At 36.3% G+C, this 25715-nt stretch overlaps 1 protein-coding gene across 2 annotated transcripts; it reads left to right on the forward strand.

Annotated features, from left to right (window-relative positions):
* Positions 1-7992: 7992 nt before the first annotated feature.
* Tsp42En (Tetraspanin 42En) lies at positions 7993-23793 on the forward strand. Of its 2 annotated transcripts, XM_075310405.1 has the most exons (5): positions 7993-8253; positions 8385-8558; positions 8686-8841; positions 8897-9091; positions 23212-23793. In XM_075310405.1, the coding sequence occupies exons 1-5, from the start codon at positions 8194-8196 to the stop codon at positions 23287-23289; spliced, it is 663 nt and encodes a 220-aa protein (XP_075166520.1). In that variant the 5' UTR covers positions 7993-8193; the 3' UTR covers positions 23290-23793. The 2 variants fall into 2 exon arrangements, with proteins under 2 accessions (XP_075166520.1, XP_075166521.1); XM_075310406.1 differs by lacking the exon at positions 8686-8841.
* The last annotated feature ends 1922 nt before the right edge of the window (positions 23794-25715 follow it).

A 25715-nucleotide genomic window follows, 5' to 3' on the forward strand; every position in this document is an offset into this window, starting at 1 on the left:
TTGACGTCTGCAAGTCAATTAGTTTGTGAGATACTGCGTCTTTTGTGAAACAACTTTTGTTATTGTGAAAAAAAGGAATTTCGTGTCTTGATAAAATACTGTTTTCTGAAGGGGAAAAATATGGTGGAAGCAAAAACTTGGCTTGATAAGTAGTTTCCGGACTCTGCCCCAGGGAAATCAACAATAATTGATTAGTATGCAAAATTCAAGCGTGGTGAAATGAGCACGGAGGACGGTGAACGCAGTGGACGCCACAAAATGATTTTGAATGACCGTAAACTGAAGTTGATCGAGATAGGAGAGGCCTTAAAGATATCAAAGGAACGTGTTGGTCATATCATTCATCAATATTTGGATATGCGGAAGCTCTGTGCAAAATGGGTGCCGCGCGAGCTCATATTTAACCAAAAACAACAACGTGTTGATGATTCTGAGCGGAGTTTGCAGCTGTTAACTCGTAATACACCCGAGTTTTTCCGTCGATATGTGACAATGGATGAAACGTGGCTCCAGCACTACACTCCTGAGTCCAATCGACAGTCGGCTGAGTGGACAGCGACCGGTGAACCGCTGGCAAAGTAATGGCCTCTGTTTTTTAGGATGCGCATGGAATAATTGTTATCGATTATCTTGAGAAGGGAAAAACAATCAACAGTGATTATTATATGGCGTTATTGGAGCGTTTGAAGGTCGAAATCGCTGCAAAACGGCCCCATATGAAGAAGAAAAAAGTATTGTTCCACCAAGACAACGCACCGTGCCACAAGTCATTGAGAACGATGGCAAAAATTCATGAATTGGGCTTCGAATTGCTTCCCCACCCACCGTATTCTCCAGATCTGACCCCAGCGACTTTTTCTTGTTCTCAGACCTCAAAAGGATGCTCGCAGGAAAAAAATTTGGCTGCAATGAAGAGGTGAACGCCGAAACTGAGGCCTATTTTGAGGCAAAACCGAAGGAGTACTACCAAAATGGTATCAAAAAATTGGAAGGTCGTTATAATTGTTGTATCGCTCTTGAAGGGAACTATGTTGAATAATAAAAACGAATTTTGAAAAAAAAAAAAGCGCTTTTCTTTGTTAGATCGGGGACTTATCAGACAACCTGTTATGTGCCTTTTTCCAAAAAAATGGTCAAAATTCGATATTTTTTTGAAATTCTAACTTGTGGAGTTTACAACTTTTAATCTAAAGCACATGAGTACAAATTTTGTTCTTCTAAAATTTGTAGTAGTTTGTAGGGAATGCAGTTAAGATTACGAAAAATTACGAATCCACTCAAAAACGGAACTTCTAAGTTCAAAATATTGACCCCACTTTGCCAAAATTTTGCAAAATAATAAATTGTGGGGCCCACGGGGCATGGGAACTTTTTTGTAGGGCTTTATAAGTTCTATAAAGCAAAGAAAAACTCATCGATATCGGTTCAAAATTGCGGAGTTGACAGCTAAAACAAAAGTTCATACCCCCGAGGTGACCAACTTTCAATGCCTACAGGTCAGCCCGTGAACCCACTAGGGATCCACAAATTTAAGGAAAACACCTCAGCTTTCATAAAAAGAAAAAATTATGTTGATATCTTTATCCGTTCAAAAGTTGCAGAATTGTTTCGAAAAAAAACCGATTTGGAACCACCGTGCGTCGGGAAGCTACAAATTGTTTTTATTTACATCAATGCGATAGGGCGTATTAGCTAAAGGAATAATATCAAAAAAAATATATATTACTATTGGCCAAAACTAAAACATTAAGAAATCAATTCAGTTAATTTTTTTTATTCTGTAGTATAGTGGTAAAGGGTGGTTAAAATTTCAAGGACCGATGTTGATTTTGAATAAAACACAAACTATTTAGGAAATTATTGTAATTTTTTTTATGATATATTGGTATTACTCAATTATGTATGGAACAAAATATCGGCACACCTTCATCCGATGGTCCAAATTTTCGATGACGCTGAAGCATAATGGAGGTTCTATGCCGTTAATGTGCCGAATTATCTCATCCTTTAGCTCTTGAATTGTTGCTGGCTTATCGACGTTCACCTTTTCTTTCAAATAACCCCAAAGAAAAAAGTCCAACGGTGTCAAATCACATAATCTTGGCGGCCAATTGACATCGCCATTACGTGAGACATCGCCATTACGTGAGATAACACGGCCATTGAATTTGTTGCTCAAAAGAGCCATTGTTTCCTTAGCTGTGTGGCAAGTGGCACCGTCCTGCTGAAACCACATATCGTCCACATCCATATCTTCCAATTCGGGCCATAAAAAGTTCGTTATCATCTCACGATAGCGAACACCATTCACAGTAACTGCCTGACCGGCCTCATTTTGGAAAAAATACGGCCCGATGATGCTGCTAGCCCATAAACCGCACCAAACAGTCACTCTTTGTGGTTGCATTGGTTTTTCGACAATCACTCTTGGATTCTCATTCGCCCAAAGCGGCAATTCTGTTTATTCACGAATCCACTGAGGTGAAAATGTGCCTCATCACTGAAGATGACGGTGCACGATATGCATTTTGATTTGAACGCCCATTTTCATAATAAGTCTGGATAACTTTAACACGTTGTTGGATTGTGTATCTCTCCATGGTTCAAATTGAGTAAGTCTGAAATAGAGAAATGTCAAATAAAATCCGGAAAAAAACTTGGCGTTTAGGTGTGGTTCACATTCAACATCGGCCCTTATTATTCAAATATGGGAAAATGTTAACTAATATATAGAATCCATTTTTTCTAATTTCTACGAAAATCACATCGTCTAAACAAATAAAATGTCTTTGGCGCTTTGACGAAGGCCAACCTTCTTCAAAATTAGTTCATTTTACCTAAAAGAATTGGTCGCTGTTTTCTGGGTGTACAAATCCAAATAATACTTCAAAGTAAAAAAACCAAAGATAAATCCTGAAAATAAGTCTTGGACTATATTTGAAGCATTTTTATCTTAAATCTAAAGATTCAATATTTCAATTAACTTAAGGACGATTTCTTTAAACCAAAAATGGATTTCCTTACATTGGGGAAAATTGGCAAATTTCCAAAATTTGTGTACTAAATTTGATAATCAAAATTAAAAGCAAATATTATAAACTTTATTTCAATAAAAATTTCATTATTTTAAAGAAATTTGTCCTTAATATTTTTTCCAGTATAAGCCTAGTACTAAGATCACGTTTTCGCACGAAAAACTGTTATACTCCATATAAAAAACGATAGCGCGGAAAAAATGCGAAATCTTTGTTTTGGGGATTTTTAAACACATATTTATACAACCCTGGATTTTTCGAACGAAAAAAATAGGCAGGTATATTATTTCGCATAAATAAGTTAACATAAGCTTGAGACTCTATTTACGGAGATAGATGAAGATATTCGTTTTTCGCAGAAACGAACATAGTACTAAGCAATAGAGATTAAATGATACAGGTAATAGGTTGGCACTACAGAAACACAATCCTCAATGTAGAATGTGTACAACCGATTCGGGAACGAAATTTTCTATAGCCGATTTAACTGTATTTGAGTTCATTTAAAATGAGACATTTTAGTTACATTCTATCTGTCTTCGTACTTCGTATAACGCTAAAGACACTTCAGTAATTTTTAATTCCAAATTCTTCCTTCAAAATATTTTCTTAAACAAGAGGAATCAATACATTATTGGTTCTAGTAAATTTTCTTTTTGATAGAAAATATTATCTTATTTGTATCAAGTTGCAGTTGCTGTAAAATATGTTAGTTACACTTTTCTAATGGTGGGGTCACTATTTTTTTTTTTTTTTTTGGGCGTGTGTGCAATGATAAAATGATTTAATGCCTGAAAATGGACTTTTGTTTGAGGCCATTACACATCAATACCATCATTACTTTCGAATATGCAGGGCCATCAATTCCCACACAATTATCATACAACTTCAGTCTATATCGAAGTAGTAAACAACCCACTCTCTCGGCAAGGGGAGGGAGCTTCGCTCAAGTTTTCTCAACAAAGTTGACGACTCGACAACAACGCAAAGGAAATGAGAAAGTTACACATGAAGATAATCGAGGAGTTACAAAGCTCAAACCATGACATCATTACTGAAGGACTTATTGCCGTGAAACGTAATAATGATGGAAAAGCCACAATCAAAACAAAACAGAACGAAAACAAAAATACAAACGACTACGAAAGCATCGACAACAATAGGACGCAGAGGAGTATACAAAAATGTTTAATGTGGGTGCCAGACTATTTCACAATGATATGGGGCAATATTTGAAATTACGAAAATGTCACAAAATGCAAAACAATTTTTTGTTTTTCGTAGTAAAAACTTCAAAAGGATTATAATGCAAAATCCTAAGTCCCTTTTTGGCCAACAAGAAAATCTGTTAGAAAAAAAGTTTAAAGAGAAAATGCAACACTTTACGCTTGATAAAATTAGAGGTGTAGTGTCAATTCTACTATTTGGTGGTGTGTAGGGTGACCTATTGACTTTTTAAAATCTCTGTAACTTTTTTGTTTATGAATATAAGCAAATACTTCAAAAGCAAGTAAGATCTTTATAATGGTTATCAGAAATGGGCATCATAGGGGTATACGAAGCGAAATAAAAAAATTAAAAATTAAATTTGACGTCGGAGTCAAAAATGACCAATGCACGAAATATAGCCCCTGATCAACCACGAACAACGATATGCGTTTTTTTCTCGATCGGACTTCAAATAACGACACAGCACAATAAATTGTATATCGGGGGTCGTAGGGAGCACGGAAAAAAAAGTTTTGGTGTTCTGAAATTGTCTTCGAATATGCTACAAAACTGGGAGGTGACCGCATCAACTTTTTTTCCGCGACCCTATCTAGTATCCATTTATGTGTAAATTTTCAGAATTTTGGTTAACCCTTGTCACGACTAATACAAACTCTGCCGCAATTAGTAAAACTAATAAAAGATCAATATAACGTTTGGAGAATAATTTTATAATTCTCACATTTTTCAGGTATGACACCTTCCCAGCAAAAAATATTGGAAGTTGTTCCACGGAATCCCCTATCAACTTTTTTTCCACTTCCGATGCAGTCTTAGAAAATACGGAATTAGGCAGTTTTAAGTGAACATTTAAGTTTTGGACAATTAAATTATGCAAAAAAGAATAGAAAGTCAATAAAAAGTAAAAAAAAATCATCCTCGCTTTTTCACATCCATGGAAGTTCTTTTGAGTAGTTTTTTGACGATATTTTTTTAACTCTTTGTTGATTTTTAATGAAAAAAATATAAATACAAAAATATATGCCGAAAAGAAACAAACAAAATAAAAACGATGTATGATATAAAAAATAGAAAAATATTTAATAAAAAAATTACCGCTGGTGAGAATTGAACCAGCATTCTTAGTTTTTTCAGTCATAAGAATAAAAAATATCTCAGGAAGTAGTTAGAATTTCATGCCGTGGTGTCATATTAGGTTCATATCACAAACAGCGGAGAAGATAATAAGAAAATAAAAGTGTAACAAAAAATACTGATGAAAATAAAAAGTGAAATTGGAATTTTTTATACCCTCCACCATAGGATGGGGGGTATATTAACTTTGTCATTCCGTTTGTAACACATCAAAATATTGCTCTAAGACCCCATAAAGTATATATATTCTGGGTCGTGGTAAAATTCTGAGTCGATCTGAGCATGTCCGTCCGTCCGTCCGTCTGTTGAAATCACGCTAACTTCCGAACGAAACAAGCTATCGACTTGCAACTTGGCACAAGTAGTTGTTATTGATGTAGGTCGGACGGTCTGGCTGAAATTTGGTACATGGAGTTAGTCTATGATCTCTAACAACCATGCAAAAATTGGTCCACATCGGTCGATAATTACATATAGCCCCCATATAAACCGATCCCCCGATTTGGCTTGCGAGGCTTCTAAGAGAAGCAAATTTCATCCGATCCGGCTGAAATTTGGTACATGGTGTTAGTATATGGTCTCTAACTACCATGCAAAAATTGGTCCACATCGGTCCATAATTATATATAGCCCCCATATAAACCGATCCCCAGATTTGGCTTGCGAGGCCTCTAAGAGAAGCAAATTTCATCCGATCCGGCTGAAATTTGGTACATGGTGTTAGTATATGTCTCTAATAAGCATGAAAAATTGGTCCACATCGGTCCATAATTATATATAGCCCCCATATAAACCGATCACCAGATTTGACCTCCGGAGCCTCTTGGAAGACCAAAATTCATCTGATTCAGTTGAAATTTGGTACGTGGTGTTAATATATGGCCTCAAACTTCCATGCAGGAATTGGTTCCTATCAGCCCATAATTATATATAGCTCCCATATAAACCGATCCCCAGATTTGACCTCCGGTGCGTTTTGGAGAAGCAAAATTCATCCGATCTGCTTGAAATTTGGAACGTGGTGATCGTATATGATATTTAACAACCATGCCAAAAGTGGTCCATATCAGTCCATAATCCTATATAGCCCCATATAAACCGATCCCGAGATTTGGTTTTGGAGCCTCTTGGAGGAGCACATTTCATCCGAGTTAATTGAAATTTGGTACATTGTGCTAGTATATGGTCGTTAACAGCCATGCCTAACTAGGTCCATATCGGTCTGTAGTTATATATATATACCTCAGATAAATCGATCCCCAATCACACAAAAATTGGTCCATATCAAGTTCATAATTGTATATAGCCCCCATATAAGCGACCCCCATATTTCCATTCTGGCTCTCTACGTACCGTGCAAAAAGTCCATATCGATTCGTAATTATTTGTAGACTTAACTATAAACAACTTTTTTGTCTAATATATACCACGTACACTAATAGCAAAAATTACGTTCCATAGTCGTGAACGGACGGTGACAAAATGAAACGGACACGTTCACAAAAAATCAAAACGGAATGTTCACAATTTCATCCACGGGCGTTCACGATTTCATGAACGGCATTCGTTTTTCTTTGGCCATGAAAAGTCTTAAAATAATCGTTAGACGTTATTATGGCAACTCCTCGGTGGTGCAATGTGCTAAGGCGACTGTTAACGCGTATGGTGCAGAAAACACAGGTTCGAGTCACGCTAGCGGAAATCTTTTTTTAAAGTCGTAACCATAACGTTTTCAGATCATGAACGCTGGTTGTTGTTTTGACAACGCATGGTGTCATTTTATCGTTGTCAGATTGACACCGCCTGTTCTCAGTTTGACACCACATGTGTGTTGATTCACTTTCATGAACGAATCGTTTTGAAATGAGCACGCCGTGCATGATTTTTTCTATGAGTGTATGGACTAACTCACAATTTAGAAAACGATGTTAAGAAGTTTTAAGATACCACAACCCAAGTATTACGATTGTGGATGACAGTTTTTCGTAGAAGTTTCTACGCAATCCATGGTGAAGGGTACATAATATTCGGCCTGGCAGAACTTACAGCCGTATATACTTGTTTTTTTTTTTTTTAATTTCTTCATTGAAATGAACTTCCAAAGCAATGCAAAGTATTCAAAAATGGAGTACTTACGTCCTATAACAAGACCATGTGAAATTCATTGGAGATGGTCCAAAATTGGGGATCCAAACTACCCTTTTGGAAGCTGTTTTTTTGCTGGGAATTGTTATTACATCATGAGTTTATGAGATAATTCGTATATCCTAATAAAGGATTACTTACTTTTATATTCCCTACAATTTATTTCTCGGTGGGTTCACTTTTTTCACTTTCTATGACAACTCGAAATGTCAACACAACCCTAAAATGTCGAAGGGTCTCAACCCTCCTCGCCGTAAGAACACATGATAAGTTACACAACAAATCTTCGGAAAAGGATAAAATAACACCATTTTCTGAAAAAAACCCTGAATTTGTGAAAAATGTACAAATCTGGCAATATCTACATGGCAAGGCAGTAAAAAGGAAATCTAATCGTATACACAATGTCGTTACTGTCTGTGTCATTAGTTCACGGTTAGCTGTGAAAGCAATCGGTGGTCATTGCTACAGGGAAACCAAGTGAAAGAAACCCAACGAGAGAAAGTTTAAATAAAGAATAATATTAACACAATAAACTTTGTTGTTATTTTTTTGGGTATTTCCTCATTGAGAAAATACAACAAGAATTGACTTTACCACTATCCAATTGAAAACATATAAACATACAGAAACGAAGGACTTTGTGGATATGAGTTGCCAATTGTCATTTTACAAAGTGCTCTTGAGCATTGTAAACACAGTGCTATCGGTACGTATGAGCAATTTCCGCCCCCAAGAACGTTGTTGTAAAAAAATTATCACGTATACGTCCATGGGGACACTCCATCATGACGATGTCATCTGTTTATCCTGTTGTGCTGATGTTATTTTTGATTTTAGTTACTTGGCATTGGGCTGATAGCACTGTCCGTTTATGAACTGAATTCCTCAACACCTGGCACCTTTGAACATGTGGCGGTGGTAGTGCAGATTTTTATCGGCTCCTTTGTTATACTCACCTCATTTACGGGTTGTATTGGTGCTTGTCGTCATTCCTTGAGTCTTGTATGGAGTGTAAGTATTCCTTTGGGAAAGAGATAGAGAGGGGGAGCGAATATCAGTTTAGGTCATACTTTATCCTTTTGACACCTGCTTCATTTTCCCCCTAATTTCCTATGGAATTGTAAACCGACTCTCTTAGTATGCCATGTGTATTGGATTTTTATTGGTATTCCAAATTTACATCATTGTGGCTGCCCATTCTACGGACTATGTGGCAAATGCTCGTAACGATTTCGATAATTTGTGGTCTAATTATACCCTGAACGAGGACCGAATTTCAGGCATTGAAACAAGCGTAAATATATGAGGGAGAGTTTTAAATTCTCATTTCTAATGTTTTTGAATTCCAGTATCGTTGTTGTGGCCGTAATGGCTCGAGAGACTATCAACCCATAATTGGATCAATACCCAAGAAATGCTATCTGAACCAGGAGAGAACTAGTCAAAATCTATTCAAAGATGGTTGTCTGGACATTGTGGTGGAGAATGCTTCAAAGAATAGTCACATTGGTCTAACAGTCAAATGGATTATTTTTTTCCTGGAAGTAAGTACAATAGCTGTCATATAAATACCTCTTCTAACACCCCTAACCATTATGGTCACATGTTAAGAAAACTTGTGAACAAAGGCATAAGGACTTTCGCATTTTGTTTCTGGTGTTCTGAGTTACTCATGTGCCATTGTGTTTCCGTTTTTTTTTTTTGAAAACCCTGTCAACTTGTCAAATTAAATTCCAATAGAAAACCCTTCACTATCACCATATCGCCTTTGCAGTTTTTTTTTTAATTTCTTGATAATTCGAACTATGAACAGTTTTCTGTATTAGTTCGAACCTCATCATTTTTAAGGGAAAGTCTTTGCAATGAGTAAAAAATAACTTTGGGCAATTTTTTTTATCTAATTTAATATAAATTTTGCTAATGCCAGATAGTTAGTATCTACCCCACTAATGATCCTAGATCTGACATTGTTAATAGCTTCTGTTTGTCTTCCTGTTAATTCTCAACCACACTTCAAAAATATTGACACAATATGAAATATTATGCTAAATACTCAAATTTTATTTAAAAGAAAGTTTAAAGTTCATATAATATTGTTTCATTAAATTTAGGGCACAAGTCTTGTGAATTTGTGTCCTTCCGTGAAAGTCGTACACCATTGAAATGAGGAGATGTTCCTTATAGTAAAGATAAACATTTTTCGTTTCAAGAAATCGAATTTAAATATTAAATCTTTAACAGGTTAACGTAACGTAATTTTTCGTAATCTTAACTGCATTCCCTACAAACTACTACAAATTTTAGAAGAACAAAATTTGTACTCATGTGCTTTAGATTAAAAGCTGTAAACTCCACAAGTTAGAATTTCAAAAAAATATCGAATTTTGACCATTTTTTTTTTTGGAATAAGGCACATAACAGGTTGTCTGATAAGTCCCCGGTCTAACAAAGAAAAAAATTTTTTTTTTTTGTCAAAATTCGTTTTTATTATTCAACATAGTTCCCTTCAAGAGCGATACAACGATTATAACGACCTTCCAATTTTTTGATACCGTTTTGGTAGTACTCCTTCGGTTTTGTCTCAAAATAGGCCTCAGTTTTGAGGTCTGAGAACAAAAAAAAGTCGCTGGGGCCAGATCTGGAGAATACGGTGGGTTGGGAAGCAATTCGAAGCCCAATTCATGAATTTTTGCCATCGTTCTCAATGACTTGTGGCACGGTGCGTTGTCTTGGTGGAACAACACTTTTTTCTACTTCATATGGGGCTGTTTTGCCGCGATTTCGACCTTCAAACGCTCCAATAACGCCATATAATAGTCACTGTTGATGGTTTTCCCCTTCTCAAGATAATCGATAAAAATTATTCCATACGCATCCCAAAAAACATTACATTGCCAGCGGACTTTTGAGTCTTTGCACGCTTCGAAGACGGTTCACCGGTCGCTGTCCACTAAGGCGACTGTCGATTGGACTCAGGAGTGTAGTGATGGAGTCATGTTTCATCCATTGTTACATATCGACGGAAAAACTCGGGTGTATTACGAGTTAACAGCTGCAAACACCGCTCAGAATCTTCAACACGTTGTTGTTTTTGGTCAAATATGAGCTCGCGCGGCACCCATTTTGCACAGAGCTTCCGCATATCGAAATATTGTTGAATGATATGACCAACACGTTTCTTTGATATATTTAAGGCCTCTGCTATCTCGATCAACTTTATTTTACGGTCATTCAAAATCATTTTGTGGATTTTTTTGATGTTTTCGTCGGTAACCACCTCTTTCGGGCGTCCACTACGTTCACCGTCCTCCGTGCTCATTTCACCACGCTTGAATTTGCATTCCAATCAATTATTGTTGATTTCCCTGGGGCAGTGTCCGGAAACTCATTATCAAGCCAAGTTTTTGCTTCCACCGTATTTTTCCCCTTCAGAAAACAGTATTTTATCAAAACACGAAATTCCTTTTTTTTCATTTTTTTCACAATAACAATAGTTGCTTCACAAAAGACGCTCTATCTCACAAACTAATTGACTTACAAACGTCAAATTTTGACACAAATCATTTCTATGAGTCAGACCGGGGACTTAGATTTAGATTTAAGATAATCTGTTATAATTTAGATTTTTAATCTGGCATTTGTTGGTGCGTGAATAGCTTTACTAATATATGGCAAAAAGAGAATTAAAATTCTATAAATGATATCTGTATCCTAATTTTAATTTTATTGATCCTAGATTAAAGCTAGATAGGTGCCTTAAAATTTCCTTATTATATAGAAGCGACCTCTTTGGATCGGAATCAATGCCAAAATTCTTACAAATCTTTAAATTTTGGATATGATCAATAAAAAACTTTGTAGATACATTTGATCAATATATCTAATTCACCTATATCTAATTCAACCGTCGAACGGAACGGACGTGTTTTTTAATAGCGGCTATCATTAATAAAGGAGCATTGGACGGTATGGTTCCAAAGCAAAACTGGGGGAAATTGAGAATGCTTTGTCTGGCGTCTACTCACAGGTGTTGCAAAAGTTTCCCGGCCCAGATCCTCGACACCAAGAGGCTGGTTGATATCAAGGACGATTTAAGCTAGTCGCATTTGAGGACCAGAGGTCTATAGAATGTTTTAAAGCTGTTCTGATACTAATTGGTGAAGTTTGGGAAGGAGCTGCTCTAGAGTTAGTCGAGAAGAAAGACATACCTGCTAGAACTAGAGCACATGCGTGGATACCTGCAAACCCTCCTGACCCTGAATCTATTTTAAATAGACTGAAACAATGCAATCCAGATCTTCCAACAGCTGATTGGAAGGTTGGCCGTTCGGATGAAGTGGATGGACCGAGACGGCATGCAGTGTTTATATTGAACACTCAGTCTTTGCCACATCTAGCAAAGTCTCAGGGCCGTGTATGTTATGGCTTTCATTATATACAAATGAAGGTATATAAAAACGATCAGCTAAAGGATTCGGAAATCGACAAGCCTCTGTCTGAATCAGAAATAAGCGGATCCTCTTGCGAAGTCGAGGGAGATACCAAAGATGCAGACTTGGATAGACACCGTATGCAAGAGGAGGTTTCTACTGCCTCAAAACTCACCAAACTTGAACCTATGGTTATTGCGAGAGTCACCGAGATCTCTGAAGAGGATATTCTTGATGACTCGATTGAAACGGCTGATGTGACGGTTGTTGAAAATCTCGATGGTCCTACGGATCCTCCAGATAAATCTTCACCATTGTAAGGCTGCATGTGCTGCCTTAAAAGTTCTCCTGATGAAAAGGGACATAGATATAGTTCTTATTCAAGAACCATATGTTTATAGAAACAAAATATGTGAATTAAGTACTCCGGGGTTCAAACTATTGCAGTATACTGGTAATGATGTAATTCGAGCCTGTATAATTGCTAAAAACGAGCTCAACTTGTTTCTGCTTCCTTCAATGTGCAATACAGACACTGTCGTTGCCAGTTTAGAAATAGCTAAATGCAAATATTGGGTATCTTCGGTCTACATGGGACATGATAGGGAGATGCATCCATGTGCCGTTAACACCTTAGTTGAGGAGTCATTGAAAACAAAGACAAAACTCATTATGGGATGCGATGCAAATGCACATCATAGTATATGGGGAAGAGGTGACATTAATACATGAGGAGAGTCACTACTAGAGTTTATTTTGTGTACTAATTTGGTAGTTTGCAATAAGAGAGATGCCCCAACCTTTGTTACTAAAAACAGGCAAGAGGTTTTGGACGTCACCTTGGCCTCGCAAGAACTGAATGAAATGATATCTGATTGGCAGGTTTTAAGTGAACATAGCTTCTCAGATCATCGCTACATCAGTTTCAAATTTGATGTTCATACCACCGAGACCATATTTCCGCCAAATGCTGACTGGAATAGGTATAGTGAATCGTTCAATATGATGATACCGGAAATACCAGAGACAAATATGAGCACTGTGCAAGTTATCGAACACGCAGTGGAGAGGATTACTAAGGCGTTCAACATTTCACTGAAAGCTGCATGCCCTAGAGGGAAGCCAAGGGGGAAAACCGACCACCATGGTGGTATACGGTGTTAGGTAATATGAGGAAATCGTGCAGGAAGCTCTTTAAGAAAGTCCACTAGAGCTCCTGTGGATTGGGACGCTTACAAGAAGAATCTGAGAGGATACAAGCGAGAACTGAGAAAGGCTCAGCATAACTCTTGGAATGATTACTGCAGCAGCATTGAGAATACGTCCGAGGCTTTCAGACTACAGAAGGTGCTAGCATCCACGAGCTCCGCTCCAGGTTTCATTAAAATATCGGAGGGCAATTGGACAACGTCCAGTGCGGAGACGCTGGAGGTACTATTGGACACACATTTTCCCGGAAATCAGACGGTTGAACCATGTACTGTCGGTGCCACAGTGGCTCAGCGGTCGTTTCCTATCGAGGAAATTGTATCGGAATCAAGAATAAAATGGGAGTTAAATAGCTTTAGATCATTCAAATCCCCCGGACCTGATGGAATTATCCCCTGGTTGTCGGCGATATATATGGGATGTATCAACTTAGCATATATTCCAGGAAAGTGGAGGGAATCAAAAGTCGTTTTCATACCTAAAGCGGGAAAAGCCTCTCACTCGAATGCGAAGGACTTCCGACCAATCAGCTTATGATCATTCCTACTTCAGACTCTGGAGAGGATGATAGATATTTATCTTAGAACTAGCGTCCATTCAAGTTTGCAATCGAAACGACAACATGCATACTCGAATTGCAGGTCTACTGAGACCGCATTACATGAACTAGTCAGCTTTATTGAAGGCTCACTATCTGTCAAAGAATACACAATCGTGGCGTTTCTAGACATCGAAGGGGCGTTCAATAACGTCCATCCGAGCTCGATAATAAATGGACTGACAACTCTGAATGTTGATTCAGGTATACTTAGGCTGTTAAACGAACTTCTAAGGAAGAGACGCATTTCAGCCACACTAGGACAAGCAAACATACAAAGGTATGTGAACAAAGGCACTCCTCAAGGTTCTATCATCTCTTCTTTGGAATGTTGCTATAAACGACCTTCTGGTTTCCCTAGAAAAAGAAAGGATACAAGTGGTGGCATACGCAGATGATGTGGCGCTAGCAGTCAGGGGAAATTCCCATCAACAGGCAGAGATATTATACAGAGAGCCCTCCGGATGACTGAGAAATGGGCGAAAGATAATGGTCTTGGGGTAAATCCTGCAAAGACAGAACTAGTCATGTACTGCAAAGATCGCAGAACTCCCACGGTTAGGCCCATTTCCTTAGGGGGTATTGAAATTCCCTTTAGTGAGTGTGCAAAATACCTTGGCGTTATTTTGGACAGGAAGCTGAACTTTAAGCTTAATATTGAAGAAAGGGCGAGGAAAGCAACGGTAGCTTTATACTCGTGCAATAGGGAAAAAGTGGGGACTAAAACCAAAAATTGTGCATTGGCTATACACTATACATTGGTGTTATAGTCTGGTGGCCGGCACTTCACCAGCCAACAAGTTTAGAAAAAGTTCAGCATATGGCGTGCTTGTGTGTCTCAGGTGCATTCAGCAAGACAGGAACAAACTCCCTTAATGTCATGCTGCATCTATTGCCTTAGACATTTTGGCCAAACAGTCAGCTGCAACAACTGCTGTGCGGTTGCGCGAGCTATCGTTGTGGTCGGAAAAAAGTTACGGTCACAGTTCGGTCCTCAAATTAATGCCAGATGTGCCTAACGTAGTGGATTACACTTTGGCGAGACTACTTTTCGACAAAAAGTTTGAGACTCTAATTCCCAACAGTGAGGCGTGGTGTACACGGACCCTGGGGAATAAAAGATGTATAGATTTCTACACTGATGGCTCCAAATTGGATGGCCAAGTGGGTTTCGGAGTATATTCTAAAGATCTGGAACTTCGAATAGCGAAAAGATTACCTTATCACTGTAGTGTTTTTCAAGCTGAAATATTAGCAATAGGAGAAGTAGTGAATTGGCTGAGAAGTAATGCTCCAAGCAATATTGGCATTAATATATACTCAGGCAGTCAACCTGCAACAAAATCCTTGGACTCTGTGTAGCTCAACTCGAAAACGGCCATCGACTACCGCAAATCTCTCAATGAGATGGCAGAGCAGCAAAATATTCACCTAATATGGGTGCCTGGCCATAGGAACATACCGGGGAACTGCGAAGCAGATGAGCTAGCAAGGCTAGGAACTACCTTACATATTCCAGGGGAACTAAAATCTGTTGGTATGCCTCTGGCTACCTGCAAGCTCTTACTGCGTGAGAAGGCTGTCATGATGGCAAATGTTCGATGGGAGAATTGCAAGGGTTGTAACGACACCAAGCAAATATGGCCCCATTTAAACTTAAACCGCACACTAGATATGCTAGTGTTCTCGAGGCGCCAGATATCACTCCTGATATCTGCTATAACGGGTCGCTGCCTGATAGGCGATTTTGCAAAAACTATTGGTGCGAAGTATAATGACTATTGTATTAGCTGTCATGATGCGGAGAAAAAGGAATCAATAAAAAACTTCTTGTGTGATGTCCTGCATTTTGTGTAAGGCATAAGCAAATTTTAGGGTCATATAGCTTCAGATTACTGGCGGACCTGGAAAACGTTAACTTAAGCCGTCTGCTAATGTTTTTGGAACAATCTGGTTGGTTCAACAGAAAAAAATAATCGAGAAGGTTCAGCGCTTAAAACTAGAAGTGCCCATATGTAATATGTACTTTTAGTTAATGTGGTATCACAATGGACTGAATAGTCTAAGTGAGCCTGAATCTTAATCGGGCTGCCACTTTAACCTAACCTAACCTAACCTTTAGGACACTCCTCTCTTTGGATTTGAGTTTTGAGTGCTTGACTTTAGGAGATAAATGTTAATTTATTAGTCTTTTTAGCTTTTTTCTTTTTGTGCTTTCAAAGTCATTTAAAAAGTATTAACGACAATTTAAATTTTCAAATTCAGACTCGACTTCAAGTAGAAATTGTGCTATTTTTCAAGTAAACAACGTCTTTAAAATAAATTTTTAAAAAACATGCCATAACTTTGAACGAATTTTTGCCTTGTAGTCAAGATGCAAAAAGTCGACAAATATAAAGACGAATCCATTAATTTTGAAGATTTTTTCGGAAGTATTAAAGCCACGTTGACCTTAGTAATTTTTTTCGTGTTAGGATACCCAATTTAAAGTCGAATCACTTAATTATAAGGAAAAAACTACTTTATTGAAAAGTTTATTAACTTTTCGCCAAGGAAAGAAACTTTATATCTTTCTATGCTAATCAAAATTTGCATTCGTATTTTAAGGACATTGCCTCACGACAATATTTTTTCAGTGTATAATTATGAATTGATACGATCATTTTTACCATGGTACACTTAAAAAACAGTTTATTAAAGATTTTGATCTTCCCTTAATAATTTTGGTATTGATTCCAAACTGATGATGCGGCTTCCTTAAAAAAAATAAAAATTTCAGGAACCTATCCAGATTTAAATCAAAGTTCAATGAAAACGAAATTTGGATGCAGATCACATTTATCGAATTTGTATTCTCTAATTGCGATATATTAACAAAGTTGTTCACTTAGAAAAAGGATTCGTGTCCTAAACTTAATGAAACATTCTTTGAAGAAAAGATTACAAACTTTCTTGTAATTAAAATTTCATTTGGTAAACAAATTTGTGTTTTATTGTGTTGTATATTGAGTGTCCTAAAATTTAGGTGGCATTTCATTTCAAATTAGATCAATATTTTTTTCAATGCACTCAAAAACAGTTTACTTGGATTCAATGAATTTGGTATTGATTCCGAGCCAAAGAAGCGGATTATTCAAAATAAAAATAGCTTTTAGAAAGTTATCTGTTTTTAAATATAGACACTATAAAGTTGAAATTGGGATATAGATCTGATCTATTGAATTTGCATTTTCTGTTTGCGATATATTAAAAAAGCTAGTTTTTCTCTTTGATCCAAAGATTCAATATCATAGTTAATTTAAAGATTATTTCTTTAAATCAAAAATGTTCTCTTTAAGAGTAATTAGCCTTACTTCAAAGACGTACGACTTTATGGGAGGCACGCAGATTTCAAAGATACATGTCCTAAATTTAAAGGAAACAATTTTTTAAAGCAAATTCAAAAAAAAATATTTCAAAGAAATTTGTCCTTAATATTGTTGAAATTGTGTGTCCTAAAATTGACGTTCCATAATCTTTCATATTAGGTTAATATTTTTCCAGTGTAGTGTACTTTATTTCATGCTATTAGACCACTCAATTCATTGCAAAACGCCCGAAGTAATTTCGTGGAAAGTACGCACAATATTCATTAAAGATACGAAATTTTTTCATAGGATTATGAAGCAATAATTAAGTTAATAGAGCGTAACTTTTCGTACTTTGAAAATTATCATTGGTTGTAAAACAATGATAGCAAAAGATAGCATTATTATTAAATACTTATGCCCATATGCAATCATAATTTATTGACAGATTATAGGAGAAATTGGTATGGTAAAAGTAGGCGTGACATTTTCTTTAACTTTTTTATATATGGTGGTTCACCACTGTGGTATCACAATGGACTGAATAGTCTAAGTGAGCCTGATACATCTGGCTGCCACAAAACCTAACCTAAACCTAACCTATATATGGTGGTTGAGATATATAGATACCATATGTATATATTGTAATATATTAGTGTTAGTCTGTAATAGATGAGAATAAAACAAGTATAAACGGCCGTAAGTTCGGCCAGGCCGAATCTTATGTACCCTCCACCATGGATTGCGTAGAAACTTCTACGAAAGACTGTCATCCACAATCGAATTACTTGGGTTGTGGTATCTTAAATCGTTTTCTAAATTGTGAGTTAGTCCATACGTGGTATACATTAGACAAAAAAAGTATGTGTAGGTAAGTCTACAAATAATTACGAATCGATATGGACTTTTGCACGGAACGTAGGGAGCCAGAATTGAAATATGGGGGTCGCTTATATGGGGGCTATATACAATTATTGATATAGACAAATTTTTGTGTGATTGGGGATCGATTTATCTGAGGGCTATATATAACTATAGACCGATATGGATCTAGTTAGGCATGGTTGTTAACGGATGAAATTTGCTCCTCCAAGAGGCTCCAAAACCAAATCTCGGCATCGGTTTATATGGGGGCTATATATGATTATGGACTGATATGGACCACTTTTGGCATGGTTGTTAAATATCATATACTACCACCACGTACAAAATTTAAACCAGATCGGATGAATTTTGCTTCTCCAAAAGGCACCGGAGGTCAAATCTGGGGATCGGTTTATATGCGTGCTATATATAATTATGGACTGCTATGAACCAATTCCTGCATGGTTGTTGGACACCATATACTAACATCACGTACCATATACAAACGGAATGACAAAGTTAATATACCCCCATCCTATGGTGGATGGTAATCACGCTAACTTCCGAACGAAACAAGCTATCAACTTGAAACTTGGCACAAGTAGTTGTTATTGATGTAGGTCGGATGGTATTGCAAATGGGCCATATCGGTCCACTTTTACGTATAGCCCCCATATAAAGGGATCCTCAGATTTGGCTTGTGGAGCCTCTAACAGAAGCATATTTCATCCGATCCGGCTGAAATTTGGTACATGATGTTGGTATATGGTTTCTAACAACCACGCTAAAATTCGTCCACATCGGTCGATAATTATATATAGCCCCCATATAAACCGATCCCCAGATTTGGCTTGCGGAGCCTCAAAGAGAACCAACTTTCATCCGATCCGGCTGAAATTTGGTACATGATGTTGGTATATGGTATCTAACAACCATGCAAAAAGTTGTCCACATCGGTCCATAATTATCCATAGCCCCCATATAAACCGATCCCCAGATTTGGCTTGCGGAGCCTCAAAGAGAACCAACTTTCATCCGATCCGGCTGAAATTTGGTACATGATGTTGGTATATGGTATCTAACAACCATGCAAAAAGTTGTCCACATCGGTCCATAATTATCCATAGCCCCCATATAAACCGATCCCAAGATTTGGCTTGCGGAGCCTCAAAGAGAAGCAAATTTCATACGATACGGCTGAAATTTGGTACATGGTGTTGGTATATAGTCTCTAATAACCGTGCAAAAATTGGTCCACATTGGTCCATAATTATATATAGCCCCCATATAAACCGATCCCCAGATTTGGCTTGCGAAGTCTCCAGGAGAAGCAAATTTCATCCAATCCGGTTTTAATTTGGAGCATGGTGTTAGTATATGATCTTTTACAACCGTGCCAGAATTGATCCATATCGGTCCATAATTATATATAGCCCCCATATAAAGCGTTCTCCTGATTTGACCTCCGGAGCCTCTTGGAGGAGCAAAATTCATCCGATTCGGTTCAAATTTGGAACGTAGTGTTAGTATATGGCCGCTAACAACCATACCAAAATTGGTCCATATCGGTCTATAGTTATATATAGCTGATCTCCAATCACACAAAAATGGGTCCATATCGGTTCATAATCATGGTTGCCACTCGAGCCAAAAATAATCTACCAAAATTTTATTTCTATAGAAACTTTTGTCAAAATTTTATTTCTATAGAAAATTTTGTTAAAATTTTATTTCTTTAGAATTTTTTTTTAAATTTTATTTCTATACAAATTTTTGTCAAAATTTTATTTCTATAGAAAATTTTGTCAAAATTTTATTTCTATAGAAAATTTTGTTAAAATTTTATTCGGTTCGGTTATGGTTGCCCCTCGAGCCAAAAATAATCTACCAAAATTTTATTTCTATGGAAATTTTTGTCGCAATTTTATTGCTATAGAAACTTTTGTCAAAATTTTATTTCGATAGAAAATTTTTATTTCTATAGAAAATTTTGTCAAAATTTTATGTCTATAGAAAATTTTGTCAAACTGAATTATATACGTATTTGATCGATCTTTTTTGATTTAATATATACCACGTATGGATTTACATACAATTTAGAAGACGGCGTTAGGAGGTTTAAATATACCTTGCCATCGGCAAGCGTTACCGCAACTTAAGTAATTCGATTGTGGATGGCAGTGTTTAGAAGAAGTGTCTACGCAATCCATGGTGGAGGGTATATACGCTTCGGCCTGGCCGAACTTACGGCCGTATATACTTGTTTTTTTTTTTTTAATTTAGGACATAAATCTTCGAAATTTATATTTCTCTATTGAAGTCGTGTGTCTTTGAATTTAGGAAAATTTTCCTGAAATTAAATAAAAACATTTTCGTTTAAAAAAAATGTATCTACATTAGCTGATATATTGATTTAAGATGAAAATGCTTCAAATAGAGGCAAAGACTTATTTTAAGAACTTTTTTGGCATTAAGACAATTTTTATACCCTCCATCATAGGATGGGGGTATATTAACTTTGTCATTCCGTTTGTAACACATCGAAATATTGCTCTAAGACCCCATAAAGTATATATATTCTGGGTCGTGGTGAAATTCTGAGTCGATCTGAGCATGTCCGTCCGTCCGTCTGTTGAAATCACGCTAACTTCCGAACGAAACAAGCTATCGACTTGAAACTTAGCACAAGTAGTTGTTATCGATGTAGGTCGGATGGTATTGAAAATGGGCCATATCGGTCCACTTTTACGTATAGCCCCCATATAAAGGGACCCTCAGATTTGGCTTGTGGAGCCTCTAAAAGAAGCATATTTCATCCGATCCGGCTGAAATTTGGTATATGGTGTTGGTATATGGTCTCTAATAACCATGCAAAAATAGGTCCACATCGGTCCATAATTATATATAGCCCCCATATAAACCGATCCCCAGATTTGGCTTGTGGAGCCTCTAACAGAAGCATATTTCATCCGATCCGGCTGAAATTTGGTATATGGTGTTGGTATATGGTCTCTAACAACCATGCAAAAATTGGTTCACATCGGTCCATAATTATATATAGCCCCCATATAAACCGATCCCCAGATTTGGCTTGCGGAGCCTCAAAGAGAAGAAAATTTCATCCGATCCGGCTGAAATTTGGTACATGATGTTGGTATATGGTCTCTAACAACCATGCAAAAAGTGGTCCATATCGGTCCTTAATTATATATAGCCCCCATATAAACCGATCCCCAGATTTGGCTAGTGGAGCCTCTAAGAGAAGCAAATTTCATCCGATACGCCTGAAATTTGGTACATGATATTGGTATATGGTCTCTAACAACCGTGCAAAAATTGGTCCACATCGGTTCATAATTATATATAGCCCCCATATAAACCGATCCCCAGATTTGGCTTGCGGAGCCTCAAAGAGAAGAAAATTTCATCCGATCCGGCTGAAATTTGGTACATGATGTTGGTATATGGTCTCTAACAACCATGCAAAAAGTGGTCCATATCGGTCCTTAATTATATATAGCCCCCATATAAACCGATCCCCAGATTTGGCTAGTGGAGCCTCTAAGAGAAGCAAATTTCATCCGATACGCCTGAAATTTGGTACATGATATTGGTATATGGTCTCTAACAACCGTGCAAAAATTGGTCCACATCGGTTCATAATTATATATAGCCCCCATATAAACCGATCCCCAGATTTGGCTTGCGAAGTCTTCAAGAGAAGCAAATTTCATCCAATCCGGTTGTAATTTGGAACATGGTCCATATCGGTCCTTAATTATATATAGCCCCCATATAAAACTTTCTCCAGATTTGACCTCCGGAGCCTCTTGGAGGAGCAAAATTCATCCGATCCGGTTCAAAGTAGGAACGTGGTGTTAGTATATGGTCGCTAACAACCATACCAAAATTGGTCCAATCACACAAAAATTGGTCCATATCGGTTCATAATCATGGTTGCCACTAGAGCCAAAAATAATCTATCAAAATTTTATTTCTATAGAAAATGTTGTCAAAATTTTATTTCTAGAGAAAATTTTGCTAAAATTTTATTCGGTTCATAATAAAATTTTCATCATTGTCAAAATTTTATTTCTATAGAAAATTTTGTCAAAATTTTATTTCTATAGAAAATTTTGTTCAAATTTTATTCGGTTCATAATCATAGTTGCCACTCGAGCCAAAGATAATCGACCAAGATTTTATTTCTATAGAAAATTTTGTCAAAAGTTTATTTCTATAGAAAATTTTGTTAAAATTTTATTTCTGTAGAAATTTTTGTCAAAATTTTCTTTCTATAGAAAGTTTTGTCAAAATTTTTATTTCTATAGAAAAATTTGTGAAAATTTTATTTCCATAGAAAATTGTTTAATATTTTCTTGCTGTAGAAAATTTTATGTCTACTTTGTCAAACTGAATGATATACGTATTGGATCGATCTTTTTTGATTTAATATATTCCACGTATGGACATACAATTTAGAAGATGGTGTTAGGAGGTTTTAAGATACCTTGCCATCGGCAAGCGTTACCGCAACTTAAGTAATTCGATTGTGGATGGCAGTGTTTAGAAGAAGTTTCTACGCAATCCATGATGGAGGGTACATAAGCTTCGGCCTGGCCGAACTTACGGCCGTATATACTTGTTTATTTTGAAGTATTTGTTATAATTTGGGGGTTTTTAACTGGCATTCGATTGTACGCGAATATCTCTATTGATATATGGCAAAAAGAGAATGAAAATTCCAAAAATGATTTTAGACTGAAAGCTAGATAGGCTCCTAACAAATGTCTTCTTTAAAAGTCACATTTTTGGCTAGGAATTAATACAAAAATCCTTAAAGAAGGTCAAAATCTTTGCATTAAAGTATTTTTTTTTTTTTTTTTTTTTGAGTGGAGAATATTGAAAATTGTACAGTTTAATAATAACCTAATTTAAAATTTTAAATCTTTCTATACTAGTTTTTACGAAAATAAAATTGAATCAAATCAAGATCAAACTTAAGAATAGTTTGCATCGCTATACTGAAGATGATGTATGTTGGATCAAATTTTTTATTTGAAAATATGAATTTTGAATTAAAATAGCTCCCATTAGGCCAGAAAAAAATGATATGTGTTCTTTTTTAACTTTTATTTATTTGTGTATTGTGTAGAAATAGAAAGTATTGAAAGGCGTTTTTCCAATAAATGTATTTATCTCTTTTTTCATTACAGTTATGTGCCTTAGGACTTGCATCCTTGCTGGGTATAAACCTGCGAAACAAACGACGAAGGGGACAATTTGTAAACTAGGAACGTTTATTTATTGCATAATAACTGTGTACCCACATATACCAACTATCCTGAATATTCATACATACATATTTACATCTATATATATTTTCGATTTGATTTTTTCGATTGTTATTAACTTATTGTTGTAGTAAAAGCTAAGAGCAAATGTAAGGAATTTATATACAAAATCAAAAGGGACACACCATATGAATGACATACAGATGGAAAATAATTACAAAGTACCTTTCAATGCAACATACAAAGCTACACATACATTTGTTTTTATGTTAGTGTGTGTATGTGTAATGTCATATATCTATACATATAAAATATACAAAACATGCAATCATATGAATATCACAACTTACTTACACCCACATACAGATCTTTAAACATACATATATTCTAATAAATGAAATGTTATCGACGACCATACCAATTTACATTCGATTATTCCCGTAAATCATAAATCACAAACAAATATTTTATACAAAATAAAAATATTTATTTTTGAAAAAAAAATTGAAATCTCTTTTCTATATGTATACAAATTACTGGTATGTTCGTAATCGCAAAAATCTCAAGAACTACAGCACCGATTTTGGTGAGATATCAATATGGACTTCTTTTCTATCCAAATTAATTGTTCTACCTATTTTTAAAATTGTTATAGTATTGATTTCAGCTTATAGCTATTCGTTGACTAAACTATAAGAGTAGCCCTTTTACACTGCTAGATGGTTGGATCGACGATCGTTTCGGAACTGCCACATTCTTCATCAGCATCCTCTAATTGCAGCGAAACTATCAACCAATTGTCAGAATAAATTCGGATAATTCACTAAACCCAATGTGAATTATATTTGAAACTTCCCGAAAAAATGTTTTTTGATGGTCAACTTTGCCTTCATAAATTAACACAAACATTTCACTTTTCCTTTTCCAATGGAGAATCATTGATTTGAAAGCAGTTGGCTGGGTTTATTTTGAGCGTGATTTTTATACCCTCCACAATAGGATGGGAGGTATATTAAATTTGTGATTTCGTTTGTACCACATCGTGGTGAAATTCTGAGTCGATCTGAGCATATCCGTCCGTCCGTCTGTTGAAATCACGCTAACTTCCGAACGAAACAAGCTATCGACTTGAAACTTGGCACAAGTAGTTGGTATCGATGTAAGTCGGATGGTGTTGCACATGGGCCATATGGGCTTGCGGATCCTCTATGAGAAGCAAATTTCATCCGATCCGGCTGAAATTTAGTACATGGTGTTAGTATATGGTATCTAAGAACCATGCAAAAATTGGTCCATACCGGTCTTAATTATATATAACCCCCATTTAAACCGATCCCTAGATTTGACCTTTGAAGCTCTTGGAGAAGCAAAGTTCATCCGATCCGGTGGAAATTTGATACGTGGTAAAATTTGGTACATTGCGCTAGTATATGGCCGCTAACAACCATGCCAAAATTGGTCCATATCCATCTATAGTTATATATAGCCGATCCCCAAAAGTAATGTACAAAAATTTTATTTCTATAGAAAATTTTGTCAAAATTTTATTACTATAAGAAATTTTGTAAAAATTTTATTACTATACAAAATTTTCTAAAGATTTTATTTCTATAGAAAAGTTTGTCAAAATGTTATTGTTATAGATAATTTTGTCACATTGAATTATATACGTATTTAATCGGCTTTTTTTGTTTAATATATACCCCGTATGGACTAACTTACAATTGAGAAGACGGTGTAAAAAAGTTTTAAGATACCTTGCCATCGGCAAGTGTTACCGCAACCCAAGTAATTCGATTGTGGATGACAGTCTTTAGTACAAGTTTCTATGCAATCCATGGTGGAGGGTACATAAGATTCGCCCTGGCCAAACTTACGGCCGTATATACTTGTTTTCTTTTGTTGTTAGTTACGAGTAACTCGCCAATAAAGCCAGTTCTCTTGCATTTAAAACGAAATTTTTTGGTTTTTTGCAAATTCGTGAACTCTCAACTGGGTAGAGAAGAGTTCACCAATACGTGGTGGTAGTATATGATATTTAACAGCCATGCCAAAAGTGGTCCATGTCAGTCCATAATCATATATAGCTCCCATATAAACCGGTCCCGAGGTTTGGTTTTGGAGCCTCTTGGAGGAGCAAATTTCATCCGAGTCAGTTGAAATTTGATACATAGTGCTAGTATATGGCCGTTAACAACCATGCCTAACTAGGTCCATATCGGTCTATAGTTATATATAGCCCTCAGATAAATCGATTCCCAATCACACAAAAATTGGTCCATATCAAGTTCATAATTGTATATAGCCCCCAAAGCGACCCCCATATTTCAATTCTGGCTCTCTACGCATCGTGCAAAAAGTCCATATCGATTCGTAATTATTTGTAGACTTACTAATACATAACTTTTTTGTCTGATATATACCAC

This window comes from Haematobia irritans, chromosome 5, assembly GCF_050003625.1.
Source record: "Haematobia irritans isolate KBUSLIRL chromosome 5, ASM5000362v1, whole genome shotgun sequence".
NCBI lineage: Eukaryota > Metazoa > Arthropoda > Insecta > Diptera > Muscidae > Haematobia > Haematobia irritans.